The sequence below is a fragment of the Numenius arquata genome, chromosome W, assembly GCF_964106895.1.
Source record: "Numenius arquata chromosome W, bNumArq3.hap1.1, whole genome shotgun sequence".
In the NCBI taxonomy this organism is placed as follows: Eukaryota; Metazoa; Chordata; class Aves; order Charadriiformes; family Scolopacidae; genus Numenius; species Numenius arquata.
Window position 1 is genome coordinate 12,088,367 of NC_133615.1, and position 18,599 is coordinate 12,106,965.

Sequence of the window (18,599 nt, forward strand, 5' to 3'; positions counted from 1 at the left end):
CCCCCTCAGCCTTCTCTTCTCCAGACTAAAAAGACCCAAGTCCCTCAGCCTTTCCTCTTAAGGGAGATGCTCCAGGCCCCTAATCATCTTTGTAGCCCTCTGCTGTACCCTCTCCAGCAGTTCCCTGTCCTTCTTGAACCGGGGAGCCCAGAACTGGACACAGTGCTCCAGATGGGGCCTCACCAGGGCAGAGCAGAGGGGGGGGATAACCTCCCTCAACCTGCTGGTCACACTCTTCCTGATGCACCCCAGGATGCCATTGGCTGCCTTGGCCACAAGGGCCCATTGCTGGCTCATGGTCATCCTGTTGACCACCAGGACTCCCAGGTCTTTTTCCACAGAGCTGCTCTCCAGCAGGTCAGCCCCCAACCTGTACTGGTGCAGGGGGTTATTCCTCCCTAGATGCAGCACCCTACACTTGTCCTTGTCGAAGTTCATCAGATTCCTCTCTGCCCAACTCTCCAACCTGTCAAGTTCTCGCTGTATGGCAGCACAGCCTTCTGGGGTGTCAGCCACCCCTCCCAGTTTTGTATCGTCAGCAAATTTGCTGAGGGTACAATCTATCCATCCAGGTTGACCCTCTGAGCTCTATCTTTCAGCCAGTTTTCAATCCACCTCACTGTCCATTCCTCTAACCCACACTTCCTAAGCTTACCTTTGAGGATGCTGTGGGAGATGGTGTCAAAAGCCTTGCTGAAGTCAAGGTAGACAACATCCACCGCCCTCCCCTCATCTATCCATCCAGCCATGCCATCGTAGAAGGCTATCAGGTTAGTCAGACATGACTTCCCCTTGGCGAATCCGTGTTGACTACTTCTGATGGCTTTCTTTTCCTCCATATGCTTTGAGATGATGCCCAGAACGAGCTGTTCCATCATCTTTCCAGGGATGGAGGCGAGTCTGACCGGCCTGTAGTTTCCCAGGTCTTCCTTCTTGCCCTTTTTGAAGACTGGGATGACATTGGCTTTCCTCCAGCCCTCGGGCACCTCGCCTGTTCTCCAGGACCTTTCAAAGATGATGGAGAGCGGCTCAGCAATGACTTCTGCCAGTTCCCTCAGCACTCGTGGGTGCATCCCATCAGGACCCATGGACTTGCGGATATACAGTTTAGGTAACTGATCTCTAACTTGATCTTCCTCCACCAAGGGAAAGTCTTCCTTCCTCCAGACTTTCTCTGTTTCCTCCAAATTCTGCGGCTCCTGAGGGCTGGCTTGAGCAGTAAAGACTGAAGCAAAGAAGGCATTCAGTAACTCTGCCTTGTCTGCATCCTCTGTCACCAGGGCACCCGTCTCATTCAACAGTGGCCCACATTTTCTCTAGTTTTCCTTTTGCCTCCAACATACTTGAAAAAACCCTTCTTGTTGACCTTCACGTCCCTTGCCAGGTTTAATTCCAAGGAGGCCTTGGCTTTCCTCATTTCATCCCTGCATACTCTAACTGCATTCTTATAATCTTCCCAAGCGGTCAGTCCCTTCTTCCACTCAGTGTAAACTTCCTTCTTCCACTTGAGCTTTTTCAGAAGCTCCCTGCTCAGCCACGTAGGTCTCCTGCTTCCCTTGCCCGATTTCTTGCTCTTAGGGATGCACCGATCCTGAGCTTGGAGGAAGTGGTATTTGAATATTGTCCAGCTCTCTTGAGCCCCCCCTACCTTCCAGAGCTCTAACCCATGGGATTTCTCCAAGCAGTTTCTTGATTTCTCCAAGCATTTTGTGTTACCTGAATGGCTTAAGGGCTTCCTGAGCTGATGGCTAATCTGAATCTTTGTTAATAGCCACTGAGGGTTCTGTCTGTTTCTAGATTACATATATATTTAGTGTCCATAATTAAACTGTGGAAACTATTGGTACAGAGCATGTGAGGTTCATTTAATAGTTTGTTTTTCCTTTACTTGCAGGCTGTTTTAAAGGACCACGAGTTTATTGAGGGGCCCCTATTTTATTTTATTTTTTTAGAAAGACCAAAAGAAGTCATTCAATATTTCCTTCATCATACCATTCATGATTTATAGATCTCTTCACTCCTTTCCCAAAAACATATTCAGTTGACTCAGAGATTTTTTTTCCAAGTATTTATCTAGGTATTTTTTAATTCTCTCTATTTTGCTAGCTATCCTCATCACTAAACTTATGTTCTCCCTAGAACTTGTTTCATACTTTGCAAAAACATTTTTAACCCAAAAGTTAAAATGTTCAGTGCAACATAATTTATTTCAAAGTATTTCATTTTACACATATTAAAGTCAAATTAGCTATAAGGTTCACTACTGCACTTCACCCAACAAATAAATCCGTAGACATTTGAGCCACAGTTAGATTTTTAACTACACTAGTACCTGCTAAAAGGAGCTTGAAAGAGAAGCTCAACATAGACTAATAAAGCATTATATAATTTAAAAAAAAGTAATTTGATGAATTATCAAACTACTCTAATTACTGCTCTAATCTCTTATTTCCAGTGGTAGACCTCAACATTAGTATATTTAAAGTGCCTAAAAACTCCTCACATTCAAGTGAATTAACACATCAGTGAAGATAATAAATATGTATGCAATGAAATTAAGAGTGCTTTTAAATATATTCAGTGTATAACTACATTTTTAATGTTCTCATTTCCTGAAGATGAATTGGGAGGTAGTGATGACTGTTGTCTCTCACCTGTATCAAGATATTATCAGTGCTCAGTTAAGCAACTCAGACCTTCAAGAATGCTTGTGCCAAAGCTTTTCTGGCATCTATGTGTAGGTTATAAAATAATATATCTTACATTTTATCTATAGTCTAATATCAAGCAAATAAAAAAAAAAATTCCAAAAGATTTTTTTTTTTTTGTAAGTAACCAGATTTGGTAACCTGTATCAAAGACCACTTTATTTCTTGGTCCTAAAGGGCTTAAGGCTTGATCCTATTAATCTGTCAGTAAGTTCTATAACAAAATATCAACCACTAGAACTGGTCCCTCCCCTCCATACTTTCAGAAGAAGACTGCACTACATATGGAGGATCTGAAAAAAATAAGATGGAACTATCTAAAATCAAGGGCACCAGAGCACAGGTAGCTAACTGCTTCTTCAAAATTTCAGGAGAAGTGTTTCGCCTCCAGGTTTCCAGCTATTGATGCCTACTACTTCCCATTTTTCTGCTATGGCAGTGTGTATTCTTAACATACAAAAAGAAAAAAATCGCTAAATTTTCACAGGGAAATGATCCATTTTGATAAATGAAAAATTTGTGGGTATAAATGAAATTTTTAAGATAAAAAATATTACAGCCTTTTTAGTTCATTAGAAGTCTGATTTCTAGTAAAAAGAGCATCTTAAAATCCATTTAGAATTCAAAATGCTAGATAAAACAATCTATAAATATTGTTTACAATTTGGTTTTAAGTTTACACTTGTATATATTTATATACAGCTTTAATTCCTCACCCATACTAAATGATCCATCCTTCACACTAAATGAGGAAAAATAAACCTGAAAAATCTAGCATACAATCAAGTCAAAAGATAAAAAGAAAAAGAAAAAAAAAAGACTTCTATCATGGACAACACTGATCTGCCTTTTCAAGCTTCTAAATGCTTTAACAGTGTTACAAACTTTTGTTCTGGTTTGTTGTTTTGTGGTGGTTCCGTTTGTTTTTTTTTTCTCAAAGAAGGAATCTGCAGAGAATTCAGCTGTCCTACTCTAATAAGCCTCCGCTGAGCACAAAGAATTTGGTGTTCGTTTCTCCCTTTCCTCCTGTAGGCTTGTCTCTTGCCTAAAGTTTCACAGCAACAGCAGAAATTTAACACCCAGATGATACATCTTCCATTTTTTATGTCTTACTCCAGAAGAAGAATACATTGGGAGGTCGGACTAGATGACCTTTGGAGGTCCCTTCCGGCCTGGACCAATCTATGAATCTATGAATTTTGACACTGTCCCACAGAACATCCTGGTCTCAAAATTGGAAAGTCATGGATTCGAGGGATGGACCACTCGGTGGATAAGGAACTGGCTGGATGGCCGCACTCAAAGGGTTGTGGTCAATGGTTCAATGTCCAAGTGGCGGCCAGTGACGAGTGGAGTTCCTCAGGGGTCGGTACTGGGACCAGTGTTATGTAACATCTTTGTCGGAGACATGGACAGTGGGATAGAGTGCACCCTCAGCAAGTTTGCCGATGACATCAAGCTCAGTGGCACGGTCGACACGCTGGAGGGAAGGGATGCCATCCAGAGGGACCTGGACAGGCTTGAGAGATGGGCTCGTGCAAATCGCATGAAGTTCAACCAGGCCAAGTGCAGGGTCCTGCACCTGGGACGAGGCAACCCCAGGCACAAATACAGGTTGGGCGGAGAATGGCTGGAGGGCAGCCCTGAGGAGAAGGACTTGGGGGTGTCGGTGGATGAGAAGCTCAACATGAGCTGGCATTGTGCACTGGCAGCCCAGAAAGCCAACCAAATCCTGGGCTGCATCAAGAAAAGTGTGGCCAGCAGGTCGCGGGAGGTGATTCTACCCCTCTACTCTGCGCTCGTGAGACCCCACCTGGAATACTGTGTCCAGCTTTGGAGTCCTCAACACAGGAAGGACATGGACCTGTTGGAACGGGTCCAGCGGAGGGCCACGAAGATGCTCAGAGGGATGGAGCGCCTCCCCTGTGAAGACAGGCTGAGAGAGCTGGGGTTGTTCAGCCTGGAGAAGAGAAGGCTCCAGGAAGACCTCATATCAGCCTTCCAATATCTGAAGGGAGCCTACAGGAGAGCCGGAGAGGGACTCTTTGTCAGGAAATGTAGTGACAGGATAAGGGGTAATGGTTTTAAATTGGAAGAGGGGAGATTTAGATTAGATATTAGGAGGAAATTCTTTCCTGTGAGGGTGGTGAGGCACTGGAACAGGTTGCCCAGGGAAGTTGTGGCTGCCCCATCCCTGGAGGTGTTTAAGGCCAGGCTGGATGGGGCTTTGAGCAACCTGGTCTAGTGGAGGTGTCCCTGCCCATGGCAGGGGGGTTGGAACTCGATGATCTTTGAGGTCCCTTCCAACTCTAACCATTCCATGATTCTATAAACACTGTTCTCAAAGATTATAGGCAAAGCAATTAATTTCTTCCTAATCTCATTCTGGAAACAAACAAAATTAAACTGATTATAATAAAATACTTATTAAAAAGCCCAAATTCTTAAAAAATAAACTTAAACAACTTCCCACAAATCAGACAGATATGTTATATAGAAAAACTCTAAAAATGTTAAATAAAGTAATTACAGAAGGCACAGGCAATCTTGACTAAATACTGATATTTGTATTCAAGCTTAATTATCCTTGTAACTTTTTTTCATTTTAGTAACTCATTCTGCAGTTTCTTCCATCCTTAACCTGTCCTATATCCAAACTTTATCTTTCTCCTTGTCAGTCTTTATATTTAAACAGTATTATGTGTTCACAACTTCCATTTCACTGAGGTAGCAAGCATCAGAAATACTCCTGTTATGTGTGTAAAATGGAGCTAAACCCTGTCATAAGGGTTTATAGAAACCTAAGGATCTCCATTCCATTATTAAGCCTTCCAAAAAAACATATGCAGCAAGTTAATGCAAACCATTGTATGCACAATTTCTATTTATAAACCAATTCCTCTACCCTAGCTACCAAGTGTAATATATATTTTGTCATCATAGATACAAGTACTGCTTTCTCTCAAACAATGAAATGAAAAAAAAAAAAAGGAGAGAACAGAGGTGGCATCTTTCTCTACCGCATAATACAGATGACCAAGTTTTATAACTCAAAAATTGCCAATTTAGGAAGAGAACTTAATGTATCATGTCCGACTAAAGTAATAAACCACAGAACATGCCTCTAAAGTTTACCAAGGCTATTCTTTGAGGAAAAATAAAAAAGGAGGTATTTTGAAATGGAAATCCAAGAGATTAATGAGATATAAAAAAACCCAAACCAACCAAACAAAAAAAACCCCACCATCAAAAAACCAAGTACGACCCAATTCACGTTCATACTCAATACGATGTTTATCTTCTCTTGTTTGACAAAACAAAAAATTAAATAAGAAAAAATCATCTTTTCCCATGCTACAGCTACAAATTCAGATAAAATGGGAATTATTTCATCATGCTGAAGAAGGCTTTCTATTAAATGTATTGTGCATAATCTTCAACAGTATAATACATCTGAAAAAACTATTCAACCCAATTCTCTATGCAGCAACATTTATCATTCAAGGGGAAAAAAAGGACTTTTACTTCAAATCTCATTATATTATCTCACAGAGTTAGTTTCAGATTGCTGAACTTTCTGAATAATTACTTTATAGACACAGCAATAGCTCAAAATAAAACTAGTTTTGTAATAGTAAATCCTCTTGCCTGCCTCCCTCATTCTATACTCAAACACAGAGAAAACCACTATATTTTAAAACTGAAACCAGTAAAAATAGTGTTGGCTAACTGAATAAGGTGCCAAACAGATAAACTGACATTTGCAATACAGATTAAATGAAACAAACCCATTTTAGCTTCTAAGCTACAATACATATTTTAAAAGAATCAGAAGGCTACAGTCTTAATCTGCGTAGGAACTGCTGATTTTATCAAAAGTACTTCTGAGATGCAATTAAGATGATATCTGTTATTTTTGGTTAAGTATTTAAAATTCGAATTATTTTTAATTAAAACAAACATATGCATTATAAAACAGTTTTACCAAAATGTAGTATTCTTCAGCTAACTATACTTCTTTAGTTCTTAGGAAAATATACTATTAAAGTGTTACAACAAATTACATACTTTTAATATGCTTCCATGTGTGTTTCACAACATGAGATGAGAAGCTACTGACTTCTCATAGTTTATCAGATTATCTCAGAAAACTAGAATGAAAAGTAACTTCCTGTAGAATCCTTTAAAAGAATTAAGTCACATAGATACTGTACAACATGTGTCTCTTTCTGTTTTACGTATTAGTCAGTATTCCAAGTAATCACAAAACTGTAAGTTTCACCTATTAAATTCAACAATGAATTTAAATAGTCAAATATAGTAAGTTAAACAGTTGATGGTTAGCTATATATCAGAGACATTCTCACTCTTCAAAAGCACTCCTCTGAGTGAAGGAACCAGAAAAATAGGGTCAACATTTAGTGGAGAAACCATCACTGCATATACTGCATAATAAAAGTAGCAAATAGTAACTAAAAAGCATGATTTCCCCATTAATAAGTTCGGTTACCTTTACCATACCTTTATCTGCTGTCTTCTAAGCATTGCAAGTTCCCTCATATCTCGGAATGGCTGTAGTAAGTACTGGTAGAGCTCCATGGTAGCTTCTGCAAGACTGCTGTAGGCTTCATCTTCCATTTGATACAGTTCAAGCAGCTCCACCATGCTTTCTGTGTTCTTATGTTTTTCCAGAAGCTGTAAAAAAAAAGTGCTAATTTTAGTGAATGTGTTCAAACATTCCTGTTAAAAGTGACAGTCGTTTAAAAAAAAATTTTTTTAGCCTATGCTTTTGTATTATCTTTGCTCCAAAAAATCATCACTCAGCCATACAAAAAAAAATTAAAAAAAATCTTAAACCCTACCCACATCTTGAATTTAGCCAGTCAAGTATGAGCACATCTCTGATAAGCTTAACTCAAAATATGCACCATTCCTATTATTTTTTCATTTAAAAAAAAACTTTGGAAGGTAATGAGTACGAGCACAAAAAGCAACTTAGTACAAGAATGTATAACATAGTAATCAGATAAGCTACTTCACACATTTCCCACTTTCAGGTATGAGGGGAGAAGGAATGATAGAAAAGGAGACAAAAGAGAAGTCACATTTTGATCTTTCTAGGCTTTTTTTTTTTTTGCCTATCTGTATTTTGGACCTGCACAGCCCAATTATATCAGTACAGCTCCAGACACAGACACACAATGATCTGCATTTCTGGTAATTTTGTCTTCCATTCTATTATTTTTCCCTTGACAGTTTAGGCATAAAAGTTCAAATTCACAAAGTTTCCATTAATTTGTTTTGGTTTTTTTTTTAAAGGACACTATCAAAGTATTATAAGCTTAAAAAAAAAATACTCCAAATAAAATAATTTATATTTTAATTCATATAAGAAAACACAACATCAAAGTCTGTCCCTTCCTGCCTTTAGTTCTTATGGAGCCAAAGATTCATTTGTTTGTACAAATTTGCTACAACATATGCTTTTAATTTATATGTTTGTTTTGCATCTATTGGGGCATGCTGCTGGAAATCTTTTACCATTTCTAAAAAATATTCAACCGTTTAACAAAAATTAATCTCATACAGACATGTGGAGTACTTGATGTATTTACAAAGACAAGATTATCTTAAATTAACTCCCCTCATAATTTTTAAAGTCAAAATCTCTTGTCCTTTAATATTAACATCTCAAAGCATGTATTCACAGTCCAAGTTTATTTAAACTTAACATAGATTAGGAACACTATGGAATAAGCGCATCATATCTTCTATCTGTTCATTCAAGTTGGATGCCAAACCTACATGACATATCCTCCCTATACTCAACTGCATCAAGTATGATTATTGGAAGACAAAATAGAGGGAACTGTAGATTAGAATCTCAAGTTTTGATCAACAGTTCTTTGGTATCTGGTTCATTTATATCCCAGGACAGTCAAGAGAAGTCTTGGTTACCATACTGTCTACTCTGTTTGCTCCATTACATTTATATTACTATGCTGTGTTTCAGTTACCTGACCAGATAAGAAAATATTTTCTCTTTCTTCATAACATAAAGTTTGCTTCTGAAGATCCTCCAGCTTCCTTTGAAGCACTAAAAATTGGCCAGTATTACAGACAGGATGCAGAGCAGAACACATAGAAGCTTGTAGTAGCTTTATTTACATGTTCAGCATTAAAATGATTGTCAGATGACAAGCCAGGAAGATCTTTCCTTCAGCAAGGCTTAGCAGAGATGAAAGGTCTGGGAGAGATGGTGTAGAACAGATGTGACATTCCTCAGCAGCATGAGAATTTGTTGTATTACCTAAACAATTTCACCTAGAAAATTGTTCCTATTGCAAGCTCATTTGCTATGCCCTTCTGCTCTCCTCCAGCACCATGCAATATTCTGTGGCATCTGAGTTCTCACTGAGAGTACCGGGTCATGCTTTATGGCTTGCAGTCTGTAAAACCAACGTTTTATTAGTTTCCTGGGCTAAATGCACACAACCTAGCCTGAAGTTATAGGGACAGAAGTCATCCCAAATGCTCTTAGGTTTGAGTCCTAATCCCCTATGGATTTCATGTGTTAATCCAACCCATCAGCAGATTTAACCATCTAGGTCTATAAAGCCACCTTCTTCCTCAGCTCCTCTTCCTTGTCACTAGTGCCTCAAAACAGAGCTGCCATACTCAAGCCTTCTCCTACTTCCACCTGGCACTATCAGAAACCCTCTAGCATTCTCAAAGCTGTAATTAACCCTCTGTCAAGGTAAGAAAATCAAGCCTTTCTTCTCAAGCCACCCATTGCAAGAAGGGTCTCTATTATTAGCAGCAGCTCTGCAACACACTGTAATGTTAGTTTCCTTTTAGTTGCTTAGGCTATTAGTATCTGCTTATTGAATAATTTTACACATTTGTTTCATCATGAAACCCTACTATTCTACTATGATACAAATCCTAGAGGGCAACAAAAAAATGACAGAGATTAGAGAAAACTTATCACCATTTAAAAGAGAATCAATCTCATTTCAGGAGCAGAACAATACAATACAGGGCTTTTTTTTCCCCCTCCTTTATAGACCATTCTTAAAGTCTATTTAATAGTTCTGATATTCTGGAAGACAGTCACAACTTTGCAAAAGTTGGAATTAAAAAGTGCCAGGAAATGAAGGACTGTTTCAATTTTATGACCATCAGTATAATACAAAGACATTTTTAGGACACTAAAAGCAAGTATCTACTTATAATTAGTTGGTTGTTCAGTGAAAATCATGTCCATCACTGGAAATGGTATGATAATGAAATATCATGACACTCCTGCACGTATAGATGATAAGTAAACGTGCATCATTTCAAGATCTTGTCCATTTCCAGGTCTATTTGGTCTACTGCTGGGGTTTCTCCAACCCTAAGCCTAGAGGTACTCACCAACTCCTTCAGAAATACCAAACCCCCAATAAAAAAAAATACAAGCAAGGGAAGGTTATTTATAAAGAACATATATATTCTTAAATTATGAACACAAGGTAAGAAACCATACTTCCTTCTTAAGGCAAGGATCCACACAAATTCCATTTCCTGTACCTAATGAAGACCTTTTTGAATGACAATGTTGATGAAGTTTCATTTAAACTACAGTTGTCAGAAAAGACGTAACAAAACTAGAAAACTGATTTGGAAACAAGAGTATCACCTTATTTGGTTTGGAGCAAAGACCAAAGAGCTATCGAACAGGGATATTCTTCAAAACAGGTAGGAAGGTTACCAACCTGCAAGTACTGGTTACAGACAGCCTCATTACACCCATCCATCTATTAAAGGCTCATTCAGCATTCAGACAGTGTTTCTAAAACAGGTTGCTGCTCAAAAGCACATTGAAATTATTTTGTCCTGTCAGATCAACACCATAAAATTGTTGCCTCAAACTTCACTTGGGTTAAAAGTTATATGAGAGAAAGAAGAGTCCGAAGAAGTATAAAAAATTCCCGCTTTGGGAAAGAAAAACAAGCAAAACAGGGAAATTATGACAGGCATTTGAAATTATAGTTATGATATACAACATTTAAGAGCATAAAGAAGGGTCAAACTATTCTCTCTCACTTTTTGGAACTGATGCAATTACCACTAGAACAGTCTTTGCCAATACGGTGTGATATGAACAGAAGATTGATAGCTTCAATTCTGCTTCTAGACAGAGCCTTGTATGCCTGATGAAGAGTCCAGGCTGCTTTAGTGCTACCAGTTCTAAATGGGCCACTGAAATAGGAGACAGATGGTGCTAAGCTAGCTGTGTAGAGGACCTCTCCCACTTTGCTCTATAAAGCAGTACAATGGAAGCTTTCCTGTTCTGGATCAAAGTCAGCTGAAGTGTTTTTTTTTAACTGGCTGCCATCCAGACAGTATTCAGACTATCAGATAACAATAATGCTGTGTCTAGCACAGAATCCACTGAATAAATAATGTTATAAGGCAAGCCAGGCCCTCCATAGAATCACAGGTAGTTTAACTGTGTGTGTTACAATTTTCACACAGGCAGTACCTAATTGATATGCTTATATAAGAAACATGAAAATTCAGCTAATACCTTTTAGTAAAATGAAGACATTGGGTTATCTAGCCAAATGCCTAAACCAACCTGATACCTTAAGCTGTGCAGTTTTCAAGGTGTTAGCATAAAATATATGAAGAATTTCTGTAGCATATGTTATGCCCCACTCATGACTAATTCTCAATACAGACATTCAGTGTTACTATTAATTTAATTCAACAGTCTTGGTATGAATATTTTACTTTGATAACTTTTAATTATATTACTTAAATAAACAGATGGAGGAGGGTAGAGTAATCATAGAATCATAGAATGGTTAGAGTTGGAAGGGACCTTAAAGATCATGGAGTTCCAACCCCCCTGCCATGGGCAGGGACACCTCCACTAGACCAGGTTGCTCAAAGCCCCATCCAGCCTGGCCTTAAACACTTCCAGGGATAGGGCAGCCACAACTTCCCTGGGCAACCTGTTCCAGTGCCTCACCACCCTCACAGGAAAGAATGTCTTCCTAGTATCTAATCTAAATCTCCCCTCTTCCAATTTAAAACCGTTACCCCTCGTCGTGTCACTACACTCCCTCATAAAGAGTCCCTCCCCATCTCTCCTGTAGGCTCCCTTCAGATATTGGAAGGCTGATATGAGGTCTTCCTGGAGCCTTCTCTTCTCCAGGCTGAACAACCCCAGCTCTCTCAGCCTGTCTTCATAGGGGAGGTGCTCCATCCCTCTGAGCATCTTCGTGGCCCTCCGCTGGACCCGTTCCAACAGGTCCATGTCCTTCCTGTGTTGAGGACTCCAAAGCTGGACACAGTATTCCAGGTGGGGTCTCACGAGCGCAGAGTAGAGGGGTAGAATCACCTCCCGTGACCTGCTGGCCACACTTCTCTTGATGCAGCCCAGGATGGGGTTGGCTTTCTGGGCTGCCAGCACACACTACCGCCTCATGTTGAGCTTCTCATCCACCAGTATCCAATATATCCTGTGCGATATCCTGCACAGGTCTGAGTAGCACTATACCCATTTAATGGGTATATTACCAATGCATTTATTTAAGAATCATGTTTCACAGATTGAAAACACAGATTGTTCACAACGAAATGAATCCACACATTTTAGGCAACTACTATTGCAGATAGACTCTAGCCAGCAGGAAACACATTTTTGTCAATTTAACAGCACATATATTTGAACTATATAGCTCAGTCCTACAGGAAGAGAGGGATCTCTTGAAATGCCTCTGGGCCAAAGTAATCCTTGATGTATCTGCCCTGATGGATGGAACAGAGTAGAATAGAATTAGAATATTTTCAGTTGGAAGGGACCTACAATGATCATCTAGTCCAACTGCCTGACCACTTCACTGATAACCGAAAGTTAAAGCCTATCATTAAGGGCATTGTCCAAATGCCTCTTAAACACTGACAGGCACAGGGCATCGACCACCTCTCTAGGAAGCCTGTTCCAGTGTTTGACCACCCTCTCAGTAAAGAAATGCTTCCTAATGTCCAGTCTAAACCTCCCCCGGCACAACTTTGAACCATTCCCATGCGTCCTATCACTGGATACCAGGGAGAAGAGATCAGCACCTCCCTCTCCACTTCCCCTCCTCAGGAAGCTGCAGAGAGCAATGAGGTCACTCCTTTTCCCCAAACTAGACAACCCGAGTCCTTAGCCACTCCTCGTAGGACATTCCTTCCAGCCCTTTCACCAGCTTTGTTGCTCTCCTCTGGAGGCATTCAATGACCTAAACATCCTTCTTAAATTGTGGGGCCCAGAACTGCACACAGTACTCAAGGTGAGGCCACACCAATGCTGAATCCACCCTCTTTTGACCGGCTGGTTATACTGCGTTTGATGCACCCCAGGAAGCAGTTTGCCCTCTTGGCTGCCAGGGCACACTGCTGGCTCATATTGAGCCTGCTGTCAACCAGCACCCCCAGATCCCTTGCTGCAGCCACTCCTCTCCCAATTTATACTTGTGTCTAGTGTTACTCTGTCCCAGGTGCAGAATCCAGCATTTGAACTTGTTAAATTTCATCCCATTAATCATAGCCCAATGCTCCAATCTATCTAGATCCTCCTGCACGGCCTCTTGCCCCTCGAGAGTCAACATCACAGTCTAGTATCATCAACAAACTTGCTAATGGTGCATTCAATTCCTGCATCCAGATAATTGATAAATACATTGAACAGTACTGGCCCTAGAATTGAACCCTGAGGAACACCAGTGGTGAATGGTCGCCAGCCAGATGCAGCCCCACTCACTACAACCCTTTGAACCGAGCCCTGCCCTTCAGCCAGTTCTTCACCCAGCACACTGTGAACCTGCTCACCCCACAGTTGGAAAACTTGCCTAGAAGGATACTGTGAGGGACAGTATCAAAAGCCTTACTAAACTCCAGAAAAACTACATCCACCGCCTTCCCCTCATCCACTAGGCGTGTGACCTTATCATAGAAGGATATCAAATTAGTTAAATGGAACTTTCCCTTTGTGAACCCATGTTGACTGCGCCTGATGATTGCATTGTTCTTTAAATGCCTTTCAGTAACACCCAGTATGATCTTCTCCATAATTTTTCCAGGAACTGAGGTTAGACTGTAGTTCCCTGGGTCTTCCCTCACGCCCTTCTTGTTAATTGGAATAACCTTGGCTAGCTTCCAGTCAGCAGGGACCTCCCCAGACTCCCAAGATCTTTGGTTAGGTGATCGAGAGGGGTCCTGCCATAACATCCACTAACTCCTTCAGTACTCTGGGATGAATCCCATCAGGCCCCATGGACTTTTGAACATTCAGCTGATATAGCTGGTCCCTTACAATTTCAGTGTCTACAAATGGAAAGTCACTGTTCCTACACTCATGGTCCTCTGACTCAGAGGACCGAGCAGCCCAAGGTCTATCAGTATTATTAAAGACCAAGGCAAAGAAAGCATTGAATGCTCTGCTTTTTCTTCATCCCTATTAGTCAGGTGACCATCTTCAACAAGTATTGGTCCAATGTTGTCTTTAGACCTCCTCTTGCTACTAATGTACTTAAAACAAACCCTTCTTGTTGTCTGACACAACACTGGCCAGTTTCAACTCTAGTTCAGCTTTGGCCTTTCATGTCTTCCCCCTGCATATATGAACCATGGCTCAGCAATCTTCCTACAAAGTCTGACCTTACTTCCTGAGATCATACAATTTCTTTTTCCTCTTGAGTTGCATGAGGAGTTCCCTGTTAAAACAGGCTGGTCTTCTGCTCCACTTGCTTGACTTTCGACACAGTGGAATTGCCTACTCCTGTGCTTCTAAAAGGTGGTTCTTAAAAGACTGACCAGCAGTCCTGGACTCCTAAGCCCTCATGTCCTGGTTTGAGGCAAAACAGAACTAATTTTCTGTTCGGTAATTTTTCCTTTTTAGCTGGGCCTCTTCTAACTAACTAAACTCTGAAATAAACAGCATATTGTTCAGAAACTGTTCGCTCTCAGAATGATAAGACCTGATTATACCAAGGAATGGTATGCAGAGAGGCCCTTGCTTATACTTATTGCTATAACAACCAAGGGCAGCCAATTTCGTTATTTGCCCCATTGGAGGGTCGGAAACGGAAAAAACGTAGAGGGGTCACACCTGTAGGGAGGAGTGGACAGGACAGGTGACCCAAACCTGACCAACTGGGGTATTCCATCCCATCTGCCCCATGCTCAGTATAAAAGCTGAGGGATCAAAGGGTCAACTCTCTTTCTTCAATGGCCAGCGTCCGAGGAGGACTCTGTCTGTTTGTCTGCCTTTGATCCCGATCCAAGCATCAGTCTTGTGGTGATATCCCTAATTCAGGCCCTAGGGAGGCAGCAAACTTCCCTGAAAAGAGGGTCTGGTCTGCAAACAGGTGCTTCCATTCCACACAGGAGGGAATCACCAACGACCATAACTTGCTGTTGTTTCTTTGCAGCAGAGGACACTGCTTTTTGCCAGGTGATCACCATGTTGCCCACAGCCACATGCCTGCCCGCTGAGAAACATACATGCTTGTCTATTGCAATCAGCTGGGCTGATCATTTTAGCCAGGTGCAGGCTCCACCTCTTGCTGTCTCATCCAATCAGCATGTCTAGGATCAGGTGCTCAGGGAATGCCCCTTGTTCAGACAAGCCTCTCCTTGTCCTCATGTATCCATCTATGTGTCCCCTGCTGCTGCTTGCAGTGAAGAGTCAAGTCTTGACTGGTGCTACTCTCACTGCTCCAGCATCCACTGCCATCAGCTAGGCTGATATAACAAAGATTGTTTCTGTCTTCAATATTTAAAAAAAAAAAAAAGAAAAAGAAATTGTCCATGAAGCTTTAAAAGCATTAGAGAGGACAGTGCAATTATGTGAAAGTTGCCTTCAGTTGGGAGTGTAATCCAAAGTTTGATTTAATCAGAGAAGAGTCAAGTCTTACATTTCCTTTGCTATTATTCCCAAAACTTTTGCTGTTATTTCCATTTTATTTTGTGTATTTTATAAAACCATTGAAACGCAACACACATCCATTAGCTAAAACAAGCCATAAAGATATTTTTTCATCTCTTCCTAAGCTTTTTCATATTTTTGGAAGAATAATAGTTACAGAATACCCTATTCTCCTATGAATTTAGCTTCTCAGAAGCCTGATAGTATTGCTTGCTACTTCCAGGAAGAATTCTAAATATTTTTAATTGGAGAAGCATGTTAAAGATCACAGGTAAAACTAAGGATAATTGTTTTCAGAGAGGAGTACTGCAGATAGAGTAGTTTTTAGATACTCCATCCTTTTCACTGAACAGCAGTCCTAAGTATAAAATACCAAATTCTCCTGCTGATACACTTGCAATGAGCTCCAGAGTACATAAAATTTGGATGCAAAATTTTAGCAACTGAACTTGGACTATAAGTTCTTATATTAGAATGTGCTTAGAATTGTTGTATTCTCTCTCTTTTTAAGCTGTCTTTAAACAAACAAAAAAACCCCAAACTTGTTAAAAACAAATACACACACTCCCACATGTCCTGGTAATGAGCAGGAGTCTCAAATACATGAAATCTGTATTATAGGCAAACTACTTGTATGTCCAGCATACAGCTAGACAAGTCCATAAAACAATGGGTGAACAATTAGCTGACAGGTCAGGCTCAGTCCCTGCCCATGGCAGGGGGATTGGAACTCGATGATCTTTAAGGTCCCTTCCAACTCTAACCATTCTATGATTATATGATCAGGCTGGCAGCCAGTCACCACTGGAGTTCCCCAGGGCTCAATTTTAGGGCCAGTGCTCTTCAATGTTTTTATAAATGATCTGGGTGCAGGAGTCGAATGTACATTAAGTAAGTTTGCTAGTGATACTAAACTAGGAGGAGCTGTGGATTCCCTCGAGGGTAAAGAGGCCTTACAGAGAGATCTGGATAGACTGGATAGCTGGGCAATGACCAACTGTATGAAATTAAACAAAAGCAAGTGCTGGAATCTGCACCCTCTACACTGCACTGGTACCTCGAGTACTGTGTGCAGTTTTGGGTGCCTCAATATAAGAAGGACATCAAACTACTAGAGTGTGTCCAGAGGGTGGTGCTGCACTGGTGCAGTGTAGAGTGGGACAATCACCTCCCTCAACTGGCTAGCTATGCTGTGCTTGATGCACCTCAAGAGCTGGTTGGCCCTTTTGGCTCCCAGGGCACACTGTTGACTCGTATTCACATAATAATGTAACTTGATGAATAAAACATATGTGTTTGCCATATTTCAAAGTTAATATGGCAGTCTGGGACTCCTTCCCTTTGGAAAGGGGCAATATAACTAAAAGATAAAGTCACTAATGAATCACCGATCAGTTGGAACATGGTAACTCTGAACAAAAAGACTTCTCAGCAACACCTTACCCTGAAGGCTTAGCAGAGAGCTTTATTTTACTCATGTCCTAATGAGTTCTAAATAACTTTTTTCTGCAGGAATTGAAAAAAAAATATCAAAAGCCAGAAGACTGAGAACATACATTACATGAGTGAATGCTGTGCCATAAAATACATTAACTTTTGGTCCACAGACCCTCTTTTTCCATGCTTCTGAACTATGCTATTAGTCAGAAAAACATATTCAAGAGCCTAAAAACTGACAACTGCCTAGACAAACTAATATTTGCATACAATGAAAACCTTTACTTAGAAGGTATTAGGACATTACTCTTAAAAACCCTTTCTTTGTCTAAGGTCTGCAATGTCCGGACTTATAGGCCTAGGCAAACACCCACTCCACTAAAGAACAAATAGTCTTCAACAAAAATGAAGATAAAAAATTTGATAGGAAGAAAAAAAAAAAGGCAAGGCATAATTAACTTCACTCTGAAGTCAACTCATGGGAATCGCAACATCAGCACTGAATTAGTACTCTTACCAGTTTTACGATTGCATTTGGCATGGTAGAAGATATTCTCAAATGTCTGATATTAATCTAATATTAAGACATTTAAAAATCTAATTTAAAAGGACTAAAGCATTGTGACAATACCAGATTCAAATTACTGGTAAGGGTGAATTCACTTTTAAAAGTGGTGATGGCTTACTTCTACTGAAAGATCACACTTCCCATCCCTCTTCCTTTTCTTCTTCCAACTCCACCCCAGTTCCTTGTTCCTTCTACTCTCAGTTGTACTCTTCCTCCACTGCACTGGCTTTGGTATTTCTCAAACCCTTCAACAAATTAGCTTTCTGCCAGATGCTCAGTTATTTCTGTAGTTTCTCTTGAATTAATTTACCAAGGTTTACTGTGTTGAATCAGCACACTGCAAGAACAGAGAAGCGCAACAGGAAGGAACACAAAGCTGAAAGCAGAAGGACAGAAAGAGATGGGAGCCTCCCATTCAGCACCAGCAAGCTGATGATCCAGTTCTTCAGCTCCCTTCAACAGCACAGCTGATGAGCCACCTTTAAATCTTGGACAGCAACTGACAGGTAACTCAAATGGCCCTCTGGGTGATTTCCTAAGGCTGGTATAGTTCAACATGTTTACAACCTCTACAGCACCTTATACAATGGTGAAATCATGAAAAATCAGGTCTAAGGAGGAAACAGCATTATTGTTGCAGTTTGGGCTAGATAGGCCAAAGACAAGATGACAGATGCTCTCCCCCACCTATCGCTCCAAGGACAGGAAGAAGATGATAGAGATTTATGAGTTTAGAAAAAACTAAACTACTTAAATGAAATATTAACAATAAAATAAAAAGTAAATAATGAAATAGATACAATAAATACAAATACATATAAAACCGTATCAAGTTCCCAGGAAGATGTCACCAGCAGGTACTGGGGAAGTTCCAAACTGGACTCAGTGACGGATGGGAACTGGATTCTGGAACACACTGATT

General features: G+C 40.4%; 1 protein-coding gene across 1 annotated transcript in view; it reads right to left on the reverse strand.

Moving 5' to 3' along the window:
- Positions 1 to 18,599, reverse strand: part of LOC141476793 (junction-mediating and -regulatory protein-like) — a 221,418-nt gene that overhangs the window by 84,610 nt on the left and 118,209 nt on the right. Inside the window, exon 2 of the mRNA XM_074165595.1 lies at positions 7,230 to 7,403. Within this exon, the coding sequence (XP_074021696.1) occupies positions 7,230 to 7,403 (174 nt within the window). The remainder of the gene's footprint in view (positions 1 to 7,229; positions 7,404 to 18,599) is intronic.